Source organism: Chaetodon trifascialis, chromosome 6 (genome assembly GCF_039877785.1).
Source record: "Chaetodon trifascialis isolate fChaTrf1 chromosome 6, fChaTrf1.hap1, whole genome shotgun sequence".
Lineage (NCBI taxonomy): Eukaryota > Metazoa > Chordata > Actinopteri > Chaetodontiformes > Chaetodontidae > Chaetodon > Chaetodon trifascialis.
The window spans coordinates 9202335-9223292 of NC_092061.1; the positions used below are offsets into that span (position 1 = coordinate 9202335).

General features: G+C 41.9%; 4 protein-coding genes across 7 annotated transcripts in view; 2 read left to right on the forward strand and 2 right to left on the reverse strand.

Annotated features, from left to right (window-relative positions):
• Nucleotides 1-163: 163 nt before the first annotated feature.
• On the reverse strand, nucleotides 164-6396 carry mob1a (MOB kinase activator 1A). The gene is made up of 6 exons (XM_070965071.1): nucleotides 6221-6396; nucleotides 5269-5435; nucleotides 4855-4948; nucleotides 3606-3739; nucleotides 2893-3056; nucleotides 164-2287 (listed from the first exon to the last, which is right to left on the reverse strand). Exons 1-6 carry the CDS (start codon nucleotides 6232-6234, stop codon nucleotides 2210-2212), a joined length of 651 nt encoding a protein of 216 aa, XP_070821172.1. The 5' UTR covers nucleotides 6235-6396; the 3' UTR covers nucleotides 164-2209.
• Nucleotides 6397-7061: 665 nt separating this feature from the next.
• mthfd2 (methylenetetrahydrofolate dehydrogenase (NADP+ dependent) 2, methenyltetrahydrofolate cyclohydrolase) lies at nucleotides 7062-11110 on the forward strand. Its single transcript, XM_070965185.1, has 8 exons — nucleotides 7062-7278; nucleotides 8946-9130; nucleotides 9260-9382; nucleotides 9565-9717; nucleotides 9807-9914; nucleotides 9988-10080; nucleotides 10189-10314; nucleotides 10406-11110. Exons 1-8 carry the CDS (start codon nucleotides 7199-7201, stop codon nucleotides 10552-10554), a joined length of 1017 nt encoding a protein of 338 aa, XP_070821286.1. The 5' UTR covers nucleotides 7062-7198; the 3' UTR covers nucleotides 10555-11110.
• Nucleotides 11111-11903: 793 nt separating this feature from the next.
• arl6ip4 (ADP-ribosylation factor-like 6 interacting protein 4) lies at nucleotides 11904-14392 on the forward strand. Its single transcript, XM_070965187.1, has 5 exons — nucleotides 11904-12174; nucleotides 12271-12579; nucleotides 13176-13293; nucleotides 13579-13648; nucleotides 13731-14392. The coding sequence occupies exons 1-5, from the start codon at nucleotides 12018-12020 to the stop codon at nucleotides 13785-13787; spliced, it is 711 nt and encodes a 236-aa protein (XP_070821288.1). The 5' UTR covers nucleotides 11904-12017; the 3' UTR covers nucleotides 13788-14392.
• Nucleotides 14393-14515: 123 nt separating this feature from the next.
• LOC139332978 (membrane-associated phosphatidylinositol transfer protein 2-like) overlaps nucleotides 14516-20958 on the reverse strand; it is a 43271-nt gene continuing 36828 nt past the window's right edge. For all 4 annotated transcript variants that reach the window (XM_070965184.1, XM_070965182.1, XM_070965183.1 and 1 more), the window contains 6 exons: nucleotides 20750-20866; nucleotides 20509-20657; nucleotides 19395-19544; nucleotides 19104-19284; nucleotides 18768-18896; nucleotides 14516-18626 (listed from right to left, as the gene is read on the reverse strand). In XM_070965184.1, the coding sequence (XP_070821285.1) occupies nucleotides 18258-18626; nucleotides 18768-18896; nucleotides 19104-19284; nucleotides 19395-19544; nucleotides 20509-20657; nucleotides 20750-20866 (1095 nt within the window). In that variant the 3' untranslated portion in view covers nucleotides 14516-18257. The remainder of the gene's footprint in view (nucleotides 18627-18767; nucleotides 18897-19103; nucleotides 19285-19394; nucleotides 19545-20508; nucleotides 20658-20749; nucleotides 20867-20958) is intronic.

A 20958-nucleotide genomic window follows, 5' to 3' on the forward strand; every position in this document is an offset into this window, starting at 1 on the left:
CGGTCTGCAACGGAAGTACGAATGAGTCCATTTTGGCCAATGCGCATTCACCGGCACCTATGTCCATTAAGCACATAATGAAAATACAACTTCATAGAATATATATGTATTTTAGAATGTTTAAAAAACATGCTATACTTGCAAAAGGAAAATCAACACAGCATTGTCCTTTCAGTGTTTATTGAGTTTTTGATCTACCAATACTGCCATATCATTTTCATTTTTGTAAGGCACAGTTTTGTTAAGATAAAACACTGATCTTATTTACAGTGAATTTTTGGACGCAGTACATACATCCTCGCACCTCCTCCCAGTCAAAATGACCACCAAATGATTGGACCATTATTGTAAATATATAAAACTTTTAATTCATTTCAAAGCCCTTATTCCTTAATTGAAAAGGTAAAGTCAACAATTTATTTTACATTGTAATATGAAACGTAACTCCATGCCAAAGTTTAAAAATAAAATTGTGAGGAAAAAGCAATACATTTCAGAAATATGTGGTGTGACTGAAAGAAATATCTCGTGATATATTCAAATAAAATCTTTAAAATAACTCGGTCTTGCAAAACATATTGATATACCTATGGATGATTTAGTTAATGGTTGCTGGTTTGATTTTTTTTTTCCAGGCAACTTGTGGGCCTAAAAATGGATAAATCACAGTCAAAGTGAATTAAACATGGTTTTTCACATTGTTGAAAGGTTTTCAACTTCATAAAAAGCGGTACATACAAAATGAACACTCTACTGGACCCACTCACATTGGCTGGTTCCCAGTGATGCATCAAGTTATATAACAGGTCTTGAATGGTTACATGATTGTCTGATATGAATTTACATCCACCATGACGAAGGTTATGGACCAATTCCCTTGTTCAAAGTTTGCCAAATAAAACATTCATCAGGAATAATAGCTGCATTAGTTTGTAAAAGGATGGCGGTACAAACAGCCCTGCTGTTGTAGCCAGTGTTAAGCACAAAATGACCATGATACATGCACCAAGACTTACAACGACATCTGTGGAAAATTACATAGTATATCTCAGGTCACTCATACTTATCGTGCACAGGCGCAACAATTGCTCTATTTTCCAATCCAGGGGGGTAAATATTTGGTAAAAAAAAAAAAAAGAAAGAAAGAAAGAAAAAAGTACCAGTATTGAGATATCAAATATGCCGGGCTTGACAATTAATCTGCACCACAGAAATGAACTAAAATGACAGTAAAACTAAAAATTCACATTCGACTATTTTTGCTGTTAACAGGATTATTTCTACTACACAACTCCTTTAAGGGACTGTGATTATAAAAACCTTAAGTGGCTTTGAATAGTAACTATCGAGCAGATTGGAAGCATCAGTGTAAGCAACAAATATCGCAATTTACTATTTTAATTAATAGCCAAAAAATGTGCAAAACACAATATTGCATGCCCACATTTAAATAGCTATAATGCAGCTGATGGTGGTGTTTTTTTGTGGGGCAAGAACAAAGGCATGTCATAATCATCCATCACTGCAGATCTTCACATGTGACTGTGTCAAAGAGCAGGTCAACAGGAAGCATGTTAGCATACGTGGGATGTCAAATACACAACCAGCATGTGACTGAGAGCTATGGACTACATACGGGTGCATTTTTGCGCCTGCCTTTGTGTCGGACTCAAAATACTGTCCACAAACTCTCCACTGTACACTAATGACAGACATTTAAAAAAAAAAAAAAAAAAGCTAGACTGGGATATTTGGTCAGTCACTGTAATTACGAAAGCCAAAACTTAACAAAAGGAAAACTGCCTATCAATAACTAAAAAGTGTTCAGACCATCAAAATACTAAACACCAACTTCTGACGGAAAAAAGCTGGTTTTCACTTTAACCTCGAAATGTCCTTGGTCCAATATAAAATTCAGTAGGCTGCTCTTACAGAGTCATTAACCACAGTCCTGTGAAAAAATATTCTTACTACACTACACTATTTTATATGATCTAGAGTAACAAAATGGGAAAAAAGGCTCAAAGATGGCATGAAAGACAACAGAAGGAATAAAAAGGAAAAGTACAGTACACACATTCATGAAATGAAAGGAGGAAGGCACAGATTTTAAGAGTTGAGACTAGAAGTCGTAGAGGTAGCAGAGGTCATAGAGAAGGACAAAGGAGAAAAAGAAACTGTTGAAAGAGATAGATAAGTGGTGAAAGGTCTATCTGTCCTTGGATCCAAGCTTCTCAATCAAGTCCTGCAGGGGAGCAAGCTCTCGCCTGTCGATGAGGTTGAACTCCTGCAAGAACAAAACATTTAATATCAGATGGGTTATTCAAGCTTTGTTTGTTTGTTGTGGTCCTGTATATAAAGATAGGACAGTGTAACGCCTCACTCACTGCAACTAACTTACAAGTCATTTATCGCACCACACATGCAGAAATCGTGCTCTGTTAAATTCTCTTAAGCCACTTTCAGACATGTGATCCAGAAAATTGCTGGGTGCATCTGTTAGTTGGCTTTTTGGCTTTCATGCAGGTTCCTTATGTAAAACACCCATGCTGACTGTGCTGAAACATGTGACTATTGCACATACAACCTTAATGATTGCATGATAAATGGCATCTGGTAGACGCATCGCAGGGTGTGATGTACAATGTATGAAACCACATTCCTTTGCCGCATTGCCACATTCCTTTAAGATGTCTTGTTATCTTTTTCTTAGCACGGAGAGAGAACAGCCTCTCTTCAGAGTCACGTCTGCTGCTTTGAAACTGATCGATGAGGTCATCAAGGAGCAGCATTTAAGCTTCACTCTGAAGCTGGATATGCATATGGATTACAGGGCATGTCTGACTGCTGCTTTAAAATCACAAACCCTACACTGTACCAGGATAATCTCACCTGAACAAAGAAAATGAAGTGCTTGAAGGAGGTGTTGAGGTGGGCCTCCTCCTGCAGCTGCATCACAGAGTCAAAATGTTGGTGGTAGATGTGAGCGTAAACCCTGAACAGGCGCTTCAGGATGGTTTTGGCCACAGACATGAAGTTCTTCGGAAAGGGAACTCCTGTGTGACAGATGGTGGTGGAAAATGCTGATGTTAAGAGAACAGCATGTGGTGATTGAACCTCAAATTAGCCTTTCAGCGTACATCAGAGTGAGACTGAAGTTTATTAAGAGGCTGTATTTTGAGTTCAATTGGACTGAAGTCCGGTAACTCACTTGGACTGTCAATAACATTACAATGTGCTCTTGGTTGCCCCAGGGTGTGAACATTTTCAAACATCTGAAATCATCTCAGTTATCGCATAATCATTGCTTCATTCCAAATCCAATGTGCTGAAGGAAAGCCAAAACAATAAAGATCATATCACTGTCCTAAAACCATACGCCTGCTTGGTACATGCACAGCCCAAGAACCTGTAGTGACAGGTTTGTTGTCTTTTTTTCTTGGTGAGTCAAACGCATTTCACACAAATACTTGAGGAAAAAAGACTTTATATGATCCCCACAGAAAAGCATATATATATATATATATCTCAAATGACAAACCAATGAGAGTCTAGACTGTTGCCAAACTGCTGAACATGATGATTCCTTACTGATCAGAACTCACCAATCTTGGAGGGAAAAAGTGTCTCATCATCCAGCTGATCCTGCACCCAGGTCATCAGGTAGTCAATGTACTTGGGCGCGGAGCATTTGATAGGCTTCTTAATATTGGTGCCATCAGCCCAGTGATACTCATATCTACAGAGAAGGAACAAAATCAATTGCCACCTTAATGACTTGATTCATTAGTTACCACAGACGGACATATAAGATATGAACATGAAAACTCTGCAAATTGCATGCACTCATTCCGCCATGAGGATGTAGGCAAGCTAAAAAAAGAGCAGGAGGGGGAAATGCAAAAATCTACAGTCATTTTCTTGATGGCGGCTATGTCAACAGGAAGTGAACCCTGGTCTCTTCCTCCTGATTACAGAATGAGCGCAGACAGTCTTGGCAGGAGAGAGGATAGAGGAAGTGTCAAATCTAGATTCTAACCAAACAGCTTCTTCAGGGACCACATGCAAATTTTAATTCCTGTTTCCCTCATATGACATTCAGATGACGTCAAGTTCGCTGACTCAACCAACCATTCATTAACAAGTGTTATTAAATCACATTACTGTTGGTGTGTTATGAAGAACTGTATCACTGTGATGTAGAGCTACAAAAAGAGCCATCATTGAAGGTTCTGGTCATGTTTTGTAATGTGCTTTAAAGCATTTTAAAGCTTTGCTTGACACATCTTGTGTCTCAGCCAATGCACATGAAGTTCCTTGTTTCCTATAATTACATAAAGGCACACATCAGCCTAAATATTCCTTTTGCTTCAATGGTGTTTCAGTTGACATTTAGCTCAGTTTTGACCTGTTAACTGCATTGCAATAGGACATGTTTTAAATAAGATTATGTTACATCTTAAACTGCATGTATGATTGGGGCCGTTGTCGTGCTAAAATCAGTGGTGAAGTACTTAATTCTTTGACTTTAGTATAAGTGGAAATACTTTTAAAAATATGTACAGTAGCACTTACAGAGGCATTATCAGCAAAATGTACTTAAAGTATCAAGAGTAAAAGTACTCAGCATGCAGAATGGCACTCACAAAGTAGTAATACAATAAGTGAGAATGCAACATATTCATTTTGAAAACGCTCCTATGTCTTTATCCCATCCAGATGCAAAACAAAACCTCACACACTCATTTGCACCCAGTGAAATCAGGCAGTAACACAGCAGTGCACATCAGAAATGATGCCAATCAACTTGACCTAAAAGCTGCATGCATAGAAAAGGACACAACTGGCTTTTACCTTGGCCCAGCAGACATCACAGAGCAGCTGGTCTCAGTGCAGAACTCGGTGATAGTACCGTACAGCATGTTGATCTGGTTGAAGAAATCCACCGCTGAAAGAAAGGGTTGATTATAGTTCCTGTTCAGGCTCGTAACAATAACAAACTAAATAGTGTCATTTTTCTATGCTCACCAGTGTGTGACTTGCATTTTTAGAAGCCATTATCTGCAGCCGTAAATGTAAAATTATAAACAATAATTTACAAATTTGGTTGTGTGCGTTTGTTCAGCCATAGTCCTCTTCTTTTATCACTTGGTAGTACAAAATATTCAACCACTGTACAAGGATCATATATTTTGGGAGATTTTAAATGCTAGTCTGTGCACTGAGTGGTGGTTTCTATTAATAGGTGTATTGTATCCATCCACTCACTGTTGACAGCAATCCACTCATTGAGATCCTCTCCCTCAGGCAGCATGACAGCCTGTCTCAAGTTCCCACTGCCCAGCGTTGCCTCGGCGTGTTTGAGCAGCTCATACTGGTGGGAGCCCTCTGGGATGTTCTTCTTCGGCTTGAAGGTCTTGGACGAGCGACTGCCACTACAAAGAAATAAACGTTAAGCAACTATTTGTAGGCTGGCAGGGCAGTGACATTTTTAAAAGGCTTGTGTGGGAGTAGATGATCCTCTTGGGGCCTTCACATGTGAGGATTCTTCCTGTCTGTTTTGTGCAATCGGCGGCTGAAAGAGGACATTATCTATGAACATCTATGAACCTGATGCTGAAACGATACTCGTGATGTGTGATCGCTGCAACATTTGTCAAGGCAGCTTTGTGTATAGTGTGACAGATGCGTGACTCTATAATGTGTGTCATGTAAATAAAGTTATGGTGATTACCCACTTAGTGCACCAGACAGGAAATGTGACAGAGTGTCACTGTAAACAACAGCAACAGTTAATTACTTTGCTCGACGTTTAGCTACGAGGTTAAGAAAATGTGTGGATGATGACTAATAGTAACATGTCTGGTCTTATTTGAATAAATTAAAACGTGATTATATAAGCTAAGTTGGCTAACCAACCGTGAGCTAGCGATAATCAGGCTAGCCAAATTACAACTTAACTAGTTATAAAAAGTTACACTTAGCGAGTGCAGGGACCCTATAAATAAACACAGCTCACAGACGACCCTGCGTAGAAAAGGGTAGTTCAAGTTTTACCCTAATTTTCTTGTGATTACAATGCAGTTAACGGAGTTGTTTTCTCTAACGGTGCCTTATTTTATCGCCACTTACTTCCCTTGGTGCAACTTCGAAGAAGCGTAGCTAACGATAACCGCAAGCTGCGGCTGTAACTTAGCCATTGACTACTAACTTTACTTACAATAGGAAGCTCATCTTGGCGAAGCAGTCGTCGGAGAGCCTCGGTTACAACTCTTAACCCTGGTTTAGTAAACTCGTTTCTTTTACTATTAGACACTATGAGCCGCTTGTCAGCTATGCCTGCTAACAGAAACGTAGGCTAACATGAACTGCACCCACAGTGGCTCTTCCTCTATCGGTTCTCGGTAAAAGACCGACAGGCAGACTGTCGCCTCCTTCCGGCTGCATTTCGTTACTACCACTATCTACACAGAACAAAATTCATAACGTACTGTCTAATACACTGTGGAATTTAGTGAAAGCGTAGAACTTAGTGGAACAACTAATGTAATTTTAGAATATCAAAACACAATTTGACACTGAAAGTACACTAAGTTTGTTACCCAATAATAAGTTTAAACGTGTTTCTTAAATGCATCTGAGCCCAAATGTATGCCTATTCAGACTGGGGGGAACTCGACAGATGGACAAAACGTACTCACTAATACTGAGTACATGTGCACTGTACATGAGGCAACAGGGTACAGTATTTACACAGTGAGGGCTGGAGGTCCAGCCTTGGGGCCCTCCAGCAGGGTAATTCATGCATCACTGAAAATAAGTACATTTACAGATAGATCACAGAACATAACAGCTCAATGCAGAATATGAAAAAACAAACAAACAAACAAAAAAAAAAAAACCTTGTGTGATTATAATGACACGTTTTAAAGATGTGCATGTCTTGATGACAAACTCCGACCCTCCCTGCTGCTGTGGGCTCAGTGCTTTTCATAGGAAAATTACAGGGTTATCTATAGAGCAGAGGTGTGGCAGCAGATGACAGTGACGCAGCTCCATACGTGCAGAGGGGAGGTGTTAAAAGCCTCCGCGGGCCTCCTCCTCTCTCACAGACGTCGCTCTGTCAGCCCGGGCTGTGGTGTGTTTCGTAATCTGCCGTGGTATCTCCTCTCGTCTCCTTTCCTCTCAGCCGGTCAGAATGGCAACGGTCAGGACTCTCAGGAAACTGTGCCAACACTCCCAGCATCAAGTCTGTAAACTGCACACGTCCGCCCCGAGGTGAGTGCGGCCATCAGCGCTGAAATCTAATGTCATGTGGGGAAATTTACGGCCACTTTTACGATATGTTCGGCGCCGTTGTTTTAATTAGTAAATAGTTTTGGCCCACTGGTTACATATTTAATTACTTGTCGGTCCTCTGTTTTTCGACGTGTGCATGGATAAGATATTGCTTTCTATTATGGGGGTTTGTTTGATCACATTGAACTAAATGTCCGCAGTTGCTCACGTTAGTGCGCCCCTAGCGTTATGCCGGTAACATTGCAGCGGCAGGCTGGCTGATGAAATCGGTCTGAATGCTTGCACCCTGTGCTCTGAAGAGCGAGGTTCCAGCTGCAGACCGAGGTGTTCTTGTGCAAACAAGGAAACGTCATGCATATGCATTGAGGCCATTCTGTCCTGGAAGACACGCGGAAATTAACAAAACTAATGCATGGCACATCGTCTCTGAGAGGTCATGCCAGCATAAAGGTTGCAAATTTGCAGCACTCCGTGCAGATATTTATTGAAAACGTGCTGAGTGCAGCATGACTGAGATGCATCTAATGAACTAATGTTGCACACACGCCTTAAAATCCCCTGTCCTCGTGTTGGCTGCACATGATCTGCAGCCCCAAAGGCACAAGACAGGTCATCTGTCATGTCATGCAAGACTTGTTATTACCATATAACGCACTGTAGATAAAACTTTACAGACAATGAATTGCACTTAAACTCTCCAGGCTGTGCACACCACAACAAACGAATACCATGAATCAAAAACAATAACAAAAGAAGGAAACAGAAGTGTCCTCTGAGGTGGATCTCATTTAGCATGGGCTGTTTAACATGACTATGTGGCCATGCATTTCAAAAGGCAGCAGGCCAGCTTTACTTTTAAACTTGCATACGACGTTCGAGAGCAGTTTGCTCCTGTAATCTCGACACATTTTCTCTGGGACCTGGTACACTGGCCCCATGGTCTCACCCCATTTTGCCCCAAAGATGTGATACTTTTCTGTGAGGTTTAATTAGTTTGGGCACGATAAAAGGGTGGTTACATCACTGTTGATGGCTCATTACTCTTCAGTTATCAGCCACAGCTTTCTGTTTGTTGTTATATAAGGCATAACTATCTTGGTGGTTTTGAATCTGGGACAAAGCAGCAGAACACATCAACCCAGTTTGCATAGTACAGTGAGAAATGTTTTTTCAGTTTGTGCCCTCAGGTGCCTCTGACTACTTGCCAATAAAATGCTGGTGAACAGCTGCTTTCATTTGACTCCTCTTGCGTAGTTCTAAGAATTAAACGCCTACTGTAGCATTAAAAGTACTGTAACACAATACTGGATTGACAGTACTGGTGGTCGTGTAACATATGGTTCAGTCAGGTGGAGATGTGCTGTCTAATTTTAGAGGCTGGGACTGGTGCTTGGCCAAGCTGAATGGTTGAAATTGGTAACAGGTTTCTGGTGTCAAAAGTCCTGTTCAAGAGCCAGCAAGTGAGTTTAGAGTAGTGCTGCAAAGATCGTTCACACAGCTCTGTGTGAATAAGACAGTTGCAGTCTTAGATTGAGAGTGACACATCTGCCCCATATGTCTTGGTCTGAATAAGAGCACCGCTTGTTATAATGGAAGTTAGCGACTCTTTGTCCTCTGACTCCAGTGTTTTTACATCCAACTGTCAGACAGGAGGCGGTGGTCATCTCAGGAAAGAAACTCGCACGGCAGATTCGAGAGGAGGCCCGGGGCGATGTGGAGAAATGGGTTTTAGCGGGCAACAGGAGACCCCACCTCAGTGTGGTCCTGGTAGGAGACAACCCAGCCAGTCACTCCTACGTCCTGAACAAGACACGAGCTGCCGCTGATGTCGGTAAGAAAAAAACTCCCCCGGTCCTCATGTGTATTTGTACACACACTTATCCTACATTATACTGTAACAACAAAAGAACGAACGCTTGCCCTAGTTTTTGATTCGGTTTCTCACTTCACCCTCCCACAGGAATCTCTAGTGAGACAATTCTCAAACACTCAGACATCAGTGAGGAGGAGTTGTTGGACCTGATCGACAAACTCAACACAGACCATCGTGTAGACGGCCTGCTGGTGCAGCTGCCTTTGCCAGGTACAGAGAAACTGGAGCAGCGGAATAGAAAGATAAACAATGAGTGTAGAGAAACACGCATCAACGGAGGGCTTCCTGTGTGCTGTTTGTGTCATCCATGCTCTATCCGTATGCTTAAATAAGCTGCATTTAAGAACATTTCAGATCTAGTTGTCCTGAGTCTGACTTGTCTTTTCTGACAGACCACATTGATGAGCGCACAATCTGCAACGCAGTGTCCCCTACCAAGGACGTGGACGGCTTCCACGTAGTTAATGTGGGCCGCATGTGCCTGGATCAGTCCACCATGCTTCCTGCCACTCCCTGGGGAGTCTGGGAAATTATTAAACGCACAGGTAAAAGGAGTGACCACTTACCTCCTTTTAGGGGTGATATCTAATGGAACAAACAATCGAAACCAACTATCCGAATTCTCGTCTTCCAGGTATTCCTACTCTTGGGAAGAATGTCGTGGTTGCGGGACGCTCCAAGAATGTGGGCATGCCCATCGCCATGTTACTGCACACAGATGGCCGTCACGAGAGGCCTGGAGGTTGGTTACAGTGCATCTGTGTGTTTAACGATAAGAGGGTTTGAATGAGTACTAAATGTCATTTCTGCTGCAGGTGATGCCACGGTCACCATTTCTCACCGTTACACTCCAAAGGAGCAACTTCGCCAACACACAAAAATCGCTGATATCATTGTGGCTGCTGCAGGTTCGTGTCGCAGTTTGTTTGCCCCCATCTGGCTATGACTGTTTAATTAAAGTAGACTGACCTTTTTTCCCGTTATCTAACTGCTCTGCGTGTTTACCGAACTATCAGGGATTCCGAACCTCATCACCGCAGACATGATCAAAGAGGGAGCAGCTGTGATTGACGTTGGAATAAACAGAGTGCAGGACCCCGTCACTGGGAAGAACAGACTGGTTGGAGATGTGGATTTTGAAGGTAAGGCTGGACAGCAAACATGATAGCTTTTCTTAATGGACATTCTCAGTGTCATGACTCTGTAACATCACACTTTTCTGTCTACATTCAGGCGTGAGACAGAAGGCCGGCTTCATCACCCCTGTGCCTGGAGGTGTGGGACCCATGACCGTGGCGATGCTCATGAAGAACACCATCAAAGCAGCTAAGAACGTTCTGCTGTATCCCCCAGAGAGGATCCGCATGGCGGCTGCGTCCTAATGGGCCGAAGAAAACCCCAGCAACAGTGACACATTCCAGCCCTCTCCCCAACACCACAGCCCCCTCGTTTTTTTACTCCGAGCTACCTGAGGAGCTCCCCTTGCACACAGACTTGAAAGATGATAGCTTTAAGGCTGTCGTCCTGCTGACACCTTTAACCTTCCCCAACTATAAGTCCAGCCATGTTTAGACTGTTACATTCACTCATGTGGATTTTATTTCATGTAACAGGGTTTTCAGTATTTATCATTTGCGATGTATTTCTTGGGAGTTATAAGGAATCTTGAACGATTGTTTTATTTATTGCTTCAGTGACACAATATTTAAACATGAATGGTGGCAGGTCACTCTACGCTATTTAACTCTACGCTGGTTAATAGAGCAGTTGAGGCCTGTCTGTTGTGTTTCTTTGCATTAGTTTAGCCTTATATACCAAGAGTGATGAGGGCTAACAACATCAGGAACAAGTATCTTTATCAATATACAAGCTTTAAAGATTCACAATTGCCTTTGTAAAAACTTTGAAATAAATATTACAAAGATCTTCTCATGCTGATTCTGTCTGCGCTTACAGAGTGTTTGTTCTTAGCAGTGGCCATGATTTCATACACATACTCTCTTTGCACTATCATATTCACATTAATGCACTCACTACAAATATAACTCACTTTCCAGGCACTATCATTCTAAGTGACTGCCCTCTAGGGCCTGTATTACACCCTCTGATCCAGATGTTGGTATTTGGCATGACAGACCTCATGACCACCATGGATCTATTTAAAATCTTATCCTGGATCACAAACTGCCTTTCTCATTACAGGTTATTGCTTCAGTGTGGATGAGCTGTGAGCAGTTTAACCATACGTAAAAATGTCAATGCCTTTGCAATAACAATCCAATACTATAACAGTAGTGTATGTTTCCTTTTCATACCTTAAAAACACTTCTCTGATAATACTTTACTTACTATACTGTTATTTTTACTCTCCATATACATGATAATAACAATACATCGTAGCTTATTTGTTGACTACATTTTATAGTATTACTCAACTTTTGTAGTACTTACTTTTGTACTTTACTTTTGTAGTATTAATCTGCAAAAGAAGTAACCAAGTTATCAGATTAATCTGACGTGGGGATGGAGTGTGACTCTCTGACGGTGGTGTCAAAGAGGAGAATGCTGAATAAGCTACGGACTATTTTGGATAACGTCTCACACCCATAAATGTGCTTACTTACCATCACGAAGCATATTCAAACCATGTTCATATGGCGGGTGAACCTCAGTAGGAACTAGGAACCTTTATTCATGCATTTCCGAGCGCCGACGGAGACCAATTGAAGACGAGCACACTTCCGTCTACACTTAAAGCCAGTCCTGTGTGTCTGCTGCAACACACTACTATTTATGATCATACGCGTTTTCTGGGTGGACTTTTCTTCGTTTTGTCGTCTCGGTCATGGAGCGCAGCAGATCAACTGACAGACAGAAAAAACACGAGAAGAAGAAGAAACGGAGACGGTCCTCCTCCTCGTCCTCTTCTTCTTCGTCGTCTTCTTCATCCAGCAGCAGGAGTCGAAGCAGATCGTCAAAGAAAGCATCACACAAGACTCAAGGTTGGACTTTTTTTTAATTAAAAGATCAGCTTTGGCAGCAACGAAAGTTTTAGTGTCCAGGAACTCTGCCGAACTTCTTCTTTGCTTCTCCCTCAGATGTGAAAACGCAAAGAAAGAAGCGCAGAAGAAGCTCTTCTTCTTCCACCTCTTCTTCCTCGTCTTCTTCATCGTCGTCGAGCGACGAGAAGGTAAAGAGGAAGAAAAGTAAAGCCAAGAAAAAGAAGACGAAGAAGAAAAAGGCGAAGCTGAAGAAACAGAAGAAGAAGGAGAAGAAGAAGAAAGAGAAGCTGAAGAAGAAGGAGAAGAAGAAAGCAGAGGCGCTGTTGACCAGTCCTCCAGCAGAGAAACCTCCGTCTTTCCTGGAGGTGTGGCAGAGTGATGAGGGGGCAGTGGAGCTCGGACCTGGTAGGACATTACCCTTTTTAATAGGACACCGATATGTCTTTCTAATTCTCCTGTATCACTACATTATAAAATTCAGTTTATTTGTAGACGAAGAAGGATTAGAATCATGAATTAGGCAAAAATACAAAAAAAAAATTACATTTGGTTCCTCAAATGTGAGGATTTGCTGCTTTTGTAAAGACAGATGCTAATGCAGAGCTGTTGTATGAAACTGCATTAGTTTGTACAGGTGTACCTAATAAAGGGGCCACTTAGTGTATATGATGGTAGAGGAATTTTTCAGGGAAATAAAGCGCAAATAATATAACCAGACTGTATTGCCCAAAATTCTATAAAAAAATTACAACTTATGATAATAAGTTAATGCAGTTAACACAGTGGTCTAATATAACCACACATATTAAAGGAATGGCTATTAGTGGTATAAATTGTGTGGCAAATTTATGTCTCCCAGTAATTGTCATTGCATCACATAATATTAATATTGAAAGAAATTTGTCTGGTTACTTTTTTCCAAGTTTGCCCCAGTCCTGTTCTCTTTAGAACCAGTCACAATCATAAATTGAATTCCCGTCATACTCTGTCTTCCTCTGCAGTGATGACGGATGAGCAGAAGGCCCGGCTCTCCACTAAGAGGCCTCTCACCAAAGAGGAGTACGAGGCCCGACAGAGTGTGATCCGCAGGGTGCTGGACCCAGAAACCGGACGCACCAGGTAAGCCAGACCTACAGAGTATGTTCTACTACTATTTAGTCCACAACAGGTGAGTGCACAGCAGCAGTTTACCCGTTGAGATTCGCAGGATGATCACTCCTCTTCCATCTCAGTCTAACCCCAAAGCTGAGTATTCACTTTTTTATCTACATTATTTTATTAATTTTTATAATCCTTTCTTGCATATGCAAGCATTTGTCCAGATGTACTCATGAACTGTTCCTGTAACCATTTCCACAGCTCAAGTTTTTATGCCTTCTTGAAGAAATCTGTGTTTTCTTCCAGATTGGTGAGAGGGGAAGGAGAGATCATAGAGGAGATTGTCAGCCGAGAGAAACACAAAGATATCAACAAGGTACAGGAGACAGTTTCAGGCATAATTTTGTGAAATAAGCAGTTCCTTTTTATCTAAAACTGAACTTCCATTCGTCCCACAGCAAGCCACCAAGGGAGACGGGAACGCCTTCCAGAGGAAACTGGGAATCAACAAGTAGAAGATGTGATCTGCCTCAATAAGCTGATTTATATCGCAATTCCAAACAGTTGCCTGTGATTAACCGTACAGGAGTGAAGGTACAGAGTTATCAGAACGTGTACCCTTGATGTACACTAATGAGTTTAATCCAGGTGAAAGCCAGTACCTCCTATTGATTCGCCTTCTTAAATCCATGCTGATCACAAAGGAGACATAAAGAGAAGCGGATGACTTTGTGAGCAACTTGAATGTTTTGAGTCATCTGCCATAACAGCTCAATGCAATGAGGATGTCCCAAATAGTTTGCACATTTAATGTATGTTTACACTGATTATTGCTCATTTTATTATTTTTTTTAAGCATTTCAGTTTATATTTAAGGATCAGCCTCTAATGAACAGCAAGTTAGGCTGTCAGTTTTCTGATTTCTCCGTTTGAAATCGATGATTTAAAGGCATCGAGAAGCTGATTTAAGCGTTCACTTTCCTGTCGGACTTTTAATTTTTCCACTCATAGACGTCTTCTCACCTTTACATCTCGCATTTGTTTCTTTCTGGTTCCTCGAAGAAATCTGCTTTTGTGTGAACTGAAGCCAGAAAAATAAAAGTTTGTGTGAACTGCGATGAATTGTTGCGTTTCAATAATCCGTCTTCTCCGAGGAAACGATCCTGCTCATCCCGCTGCACCATATTATTCTTTATGGAAATGTTACCATTCTGAGTGTGGAAAAAAGGCCCAAAGTACTGAGTTGTTCTTTATATGTTCTTTATACACTGTACATAAAAACACAAGGGAATGGATAAAATGAAGTTATCCAAAACCTACAAGATACACACTGTACAATGAAAATATTTACCAAGGTATGTGGTGTATAGATATATACAGCCTGTGAATGCTAACTGTTGACATAACAGTTGTGGCACGGCATTAACTCGGGGAACGAGGCTTGAGAAAGGGGTGGACTGCCTACTGTTTGTGAAATGTCATGTAAATTTCTACTTAGTATATTTCCTTCAAAGGGAAAACGAGCCGAAGCCTTTTTAAGAAAATATGGCCTTTTCCTATTGTAGTCTACATGAACAGTCTGTCCTTTTCAATGAAGTCAATTCGGGCGTGAGCAGCGTTCAGTCGAGGCCTCGCAACACAATGGTTGATGTAAGGCAGAAAAGAGAAACATAAGGCCTCTGGAAATGCGTGCGTCAGTAGTAGAATCAAAGCAACTGTCTGCCCAGAGGAATCCAAATGTAACAGATCACCGCTTCAGCTTTACATTCTCTGGATTTTAATATCCAAGTAATTCAGATCTCCAAGGAAGGGAACATGGTCAAGTAGTCGCCAACTTTAGATAAGTGCATGTTTTTCAGCATTGCCTGGCCTTTTTTTCTAATTACTACCAATGTGCAAACAGCCATTCTTTAATCAGCAGCTTTCAAAGTAGTTGTATATATATATATATCTGTGTGTGGCTTCAAGCCAAATCTCTGAAATGGTCAAAATGCAGAGGGACAGTAGTGCAGTGTGCAATGACACCATTCTTCACCACGTAGCTAGAAAACAGTCCTGATTAATAAAGTTAGAGGTAACCTAGAGACGCACTCTCAGTGACCTAGAATTAAGTCTACCCACACTGATATAAAAGGGGTGGACAAAAAATTAGAAACACCTCAGTATAACAACATAATTCAACAGCATCACAAACTACAGCCTCCAGAATGACCGTGAAGTTTCCTGACAGCTGAATTTGTTGCAGGAGAGGTGGACTTCATAAACTGGCAACTGAGTGTTAAGATGTAAGTGACTTTCTGTCTGGACCTTCATGTGCTGGAATGGAAACGTCAACAAAAACAAAGTTAAGACTGAGCAGGTCTGTCCACAGGAGAAAACCCGCTGTGACATTTCATACACGATCAGGTCAGGGGCACTTTATTGTGCCAAAGCTCGACTCTTTTCATGGTCTCAACAGATTGTTGAGTGCTAAGTTGTGTTCAGATTCCCTCTGCAATTTGCCATCTGTAGAATATGAGCCTGTTTTTGCTCCCCAGCCACTGGGGATGCACAAGCCAGTGTACTCCTAATTGCCGGTCCCAAGCCTGGATAAATAGGGCGGGTTGCGTCAGGAAGGGCATCCGGCATAACAAACCCAAGCCAAATCAAATAAGTGGGTCATTAAAAATCAGATTTCCACGCCGGGTTGGGCGGGGCCCAGTTTGCCAGCGAGATGGAAACAGATCCGTGTTGGCGACCCCTAATGGGGAGCAGCCAAAAGAAGAAGAATATGTGCCCGTTGAACTGATTGTCAATGCACAGTGACACTCACTCAACACAGTCTTTTTGATCTTGTGGTGTGGTTGAGCAATATTGCACGCTTCCCCTTACATTTGAGCCCCTATTGGTCCATTGCAGTCAGCTCTGTACGGCCTACTAGAGGGACAAATAAACATCATTTGAATGAACAGATCACACACTTTTACCCAATTCAGAAATTAAAAGATGAACAGCATAAAGTAAGTCTTAGCTCTGTGTTCCTACTTCTGACAGAACATTGTACAGAATTTACAATTTGCAGACTTTTCTGCCTCTAAAGGTGCAGCAGAACAGCGAAAAAGAGACCTTAACCTAAGGAGGATTATCTATGAGCACATTCAACGCCTCATTTACAGCTTAGGGATAACCAGAGAGAAGCCATATCCCAAAATTCCCAAAATAGATAATAACAAACATACAATATATGACACAAGATAGCAGTTCTGTAGATACAATTCTGGTGATCTGCAAGATAAAATAATAAAAATACAATACTGTGCCAGGCAAAGACCTCTTTGAGTTTTTGGCTGCTGCAACTGAAGTTTGAAGAAGAAAAAAAACAAAAACAAAACACAATGAAAGCAGTTTTAAAACACATTTTGTTCACAAAATCAATACATTTTTAAAATATCTATAATCTTAAATAACAATAATTGTCATCATCAATCAATAAAGCGTATCCTGAATGAGGTGGTGTTTACCCCCAGAGTAAAGAAGACACTTGAAACTGGTCTTCAGTGGACCAGATACCAGATCTGCACTGTAATATAACAATTATGTACAAGCCTCGATAAGGCATTCAAACAGATACTTACACAATCTTTTCCATTTTCACACAGGGAACCCTGATCTCTTCCTCTCTCTTTATGTACAGCAAATCATTCTACATTGTTTACTTTGGCACATTAACTGCACAGTAGCAGGACTTTTCCCCATAGCTGAGTCACACACGACTGATTCAGGGAGGTACAGCAGCACACTACGGCGACATGTGGTGAAACACCATAAAATCCCAGGAGCACTTTCAGCTGCAACCATAGTTAAAGGGTAATTTTGGAGCGCCTTGGTAGCCGAATGGTTACAGCGCCTGCCGCCTGGTGGCATCCGTCACCAGTTTAATCCCAGCCAGTGACCTTTGTTGCACGTCATACCCCTCTCTCCCCCGTTTCCCGTCCGCCTCTTCCCTGTGTCTCTGCAAAGGCAAAACATGCCTAAAACAATAATTTCAAATAAAGGGAAATTTCGCGTTTTGCTTCACGCGATATTTGGATGGTTCTTTGGTCGGAAGGACGACTAGAAAACAAGCAAAACTGGACTGTATGGTTTGGTGAAACATTATGTAGTCATTGCTATTTGCAAATGCTAGAAGTATATGCGGCGCAGTAGAAGTAGCTCTTGAACACATCATTTCACTTTGGCTTACAGGACACCCACAAACATTGTTTTTTAATGTTCATGAATGATGACGCTTTTCCTAAAAAAAAAAAAAATTCAAAGATCAATTTTGGCTGAACGGCTGTGTGTTTGTTTGTTTGGTCACACTGAGAAAAGAAACACATTCAATCCAGTTTTACCTGATTCTCCGCTCTGCTCCCAGACGCGAACATGTCTGATTCTCACATAAAAAGGTAACAGCTTTAAAACTATTATGCACAAAGTTGATCTCTACAGTAATTGTTGTGCTTACAGTGGCCACAGTAGTCAGTTACAGTGCAGCATCAGCACTTGGACCTGATACAGGCTGTCTGTAACCACTCTGTGTTCGTGCATGGGGGCGCTTGTACGTGGGACCATCTCCGATCTAAAAGCCTGTTGTAGGAGGAAAAACAGACCACGTATTCAAGATTGATAAATATTTACTAAACATTAGAAACAGTCTGGATTCCTATGTCTACTTGTGTACACGTCCCTTTTCCAGAAAGATGCTGAAATGCCTGTTGATTTTTGTGTGTTTTATAATAAATACAGCCATAGCCACAGTCCATAAATATTGGCGCTGAGTGTGACTGGCATTAGTTTTATAAAGAGTGGTTTGTAGCACCTGTTGTTGTCATTGTGGTATTTACCCATCTGGTGCAAGCCAACTGTTTTACACTCTTTGCATTTATCTTTGTCATGAGTTTCTCCCTCTGCACTGTAGTTTTGAGTCACTCTCCTGAAGGTCCTCTCACATTGTCTCATTAATCTCACTTGGGGCTGAAAATGCCTGGTTCCAGCTTGGTGCTGCTGCTGCGACCCCAGCAGCTGGCTGTGATGCTCATGCTGCGCTGTGTTGCTCCCTGGCTGTGGCTGTGAGCGCATTCCAGCCGCTCGCCGTCTGATTGGCTCTGAGTGCGTTCTGGTCTGTTGTGGATGCTGCCTGTTGGGGAGCTGGGAGCCGGTTGGGAGGAGATGGTGCGCAGCAGGTGGTTCCTCTTCCTCAGGAAGTCGCTGTTTGCGCCCAAGCCGAAGCTGCCCTTACGTAGCACCATGCGTGCGCTGCTGGACTTAGCTGGTCGAGAGCGGTGGTTGTACTCCAGCTGGGACAAATGAGCCGCGTATCCCTCTGTGATGAACTGTTGAGAGGCCAGAGCAGAGACATGACAAGATTTTTAACATTCTGGTTCAGTTAATGAACATTTTTCATTCTGATCAAGCTAAACCAGGTCAGTGTCTGGGTATTCATTAAAGCTTTGCATAAAATTATCAAATGGTACCTGGCACTGGTGCTGCATTTTCTTGGAGGGTCTACCGACGATGTATATTTGGGAGGGAGGGAGGCCAATGGAGGTGTAGACAGAGATGTCTTTGGTTGATCCGTAGCCAGCGAAAATCTTCATGTGAGCCTGGAATCAGTCAAACGAACAAGAGCCCTGTTTGGTACTGTGTGTTTTTCCTAACAATTGAGTTAATAATTCGCTCACAGTAACATCATGTCAGCAGTGTCGTTTTATTTTCACCTCTGAAGGTATAGACTAAGATCAAGACTACACAGACAAACTACAGTACTTTAAAATAGACCCCCCTCAATCCTCCCTTCCTCCCAGTCTGACCTCTGTCAGGGACTTCAGGAAGTTGGCTTTGTGTCTGAGTGGGTCGTGGACCAGACCGTCGCAGAAGGAGACAATGCCATGAGGGAAGTTGTGCTGAGACAACCAAGCCACCACCCGCTGCTTCTGCATGTCAGGTCGTCCTGTCACATAGATGATCAAATAGCCTAAATCCTGCCAGTGCCTGCAACGAGGGGAAAAGGGAGAGCAACACTAAGACATAAATGAAAATGCCACTTCAGTCTGGGAAAGACTCTTGTTTCAAACCCAAGAAAAAAAGGAGAAGAAGAGGACCTGACAACGTCCACGGCTCCTGCACGCACTTTGGGATCACTGCCCATGATTGACACACTGGCAGCAAATGACCCGTCGATGCTGAATACTACGAACTCTGTGCCGCGTGGAATAACCGTCAGGTAGCTGTCTGCAAACGTGTGGTCGCCTCTGCGGAATGAAAAGAACAGAGAGTAAGAAAATGGATGAAATAAAAACACCAAGAAACATTTTTTTCTCGCCATTCCTCCTGAGGACACTGGAGCACAATTACAAAGTGAGCTAAAACCAAATATAAACCGAGCCTCCTGATAACATGGACCAAAAAAAATGATTCGGTAAATAAAGACATGCCTTCAGGGTTTGGTGATGGGCTTTTTCATGTGTAAATATAATTAAAAATGTCTGCAACCCTTATCTTATTTACTGCAGTTCAACACACATACAGGACATACAGTATATTAAACATAACACCACCAGTGTGTTCGCACAAGCAACAACACCTCCAGATCCAGACAGGGGAAAGAATTACACTTATGATCAGCAGACAAAACATTAGCATTATATTATATGTGTATAATCCTGCCAACTTGTTATGAATTCTGAAATGATTTGACAAATCATTAACACCATCAAAATGTCATCCAGAGCAGCCACATTTAAAACAATAGACGTCAGGACATAGCCCTAGTCAATTCAGATGTTATTTTGTTCTGATTTGTTATAGATTTTATGGATTTTAAATAATTTACAAACTTAATCATGATGAATAATGAGATTTACTACATCAGATATATTAGAGGATTGTCTGAAAAGAATCTAATGTGTGAAAACAAAAATACTGGTACACAATCGAGCTTTAAAGATGGCCAGATGTGAGTGTCATTACAAAAATATTTACTTAGAGAAAATGTAGAACAAGGTGCAAAAACAGCATGTTTCATATTCAAATCTGAATATAGTTTGTAACAAAACAGACACGGCTGAACTCGATTCAGCTGTTTTTGTGCTTACTGGGACTCTTGAATAGAACAGAGCCATTGTCAAAGTTATCAGTAACACCTGTGCTGTTCCTACTAAAAGCCAAAATGTCTGCAGTGAAAATGGCCTGAGGAAAAGGTCAAAGTAATCTCACCTGACAACCATTTTGACTGGGTAGACTCCGATGCCCAGACGCCTGTCGTCTGGGATGACAAAGGACACGCGCCCACTGCTGTTGGTCACTTCTGTGTTGAAGTACACCCATTCTCCTGATGGAGGCTGGGTCATGATGTGGAGGTCAACCTGCGTGGGATTACAAATCCTTAAGCACCAATGACACGGGCCGAACTGACGGCAGTCTATGTGTGCTGCTGCGATGACAAAAGAGAGGTCACCTTCTCCCCGGCCAAGGTGACCATGTCCAGAGGGCCGTACATGAAGCGACCCGTCACGACCTGCTGGGAGTCTTCTGTGAACACTGCGTCATTTACACGGTGGTTGGCTGTCACATTCTGTCAAGTGAAAGAAATGCAGTGTTTGTCCAGGCTTTTTAACAAAAAACAAGCTACTAATGCTGATTTGATGAATGAAAAAAGACAAGGTC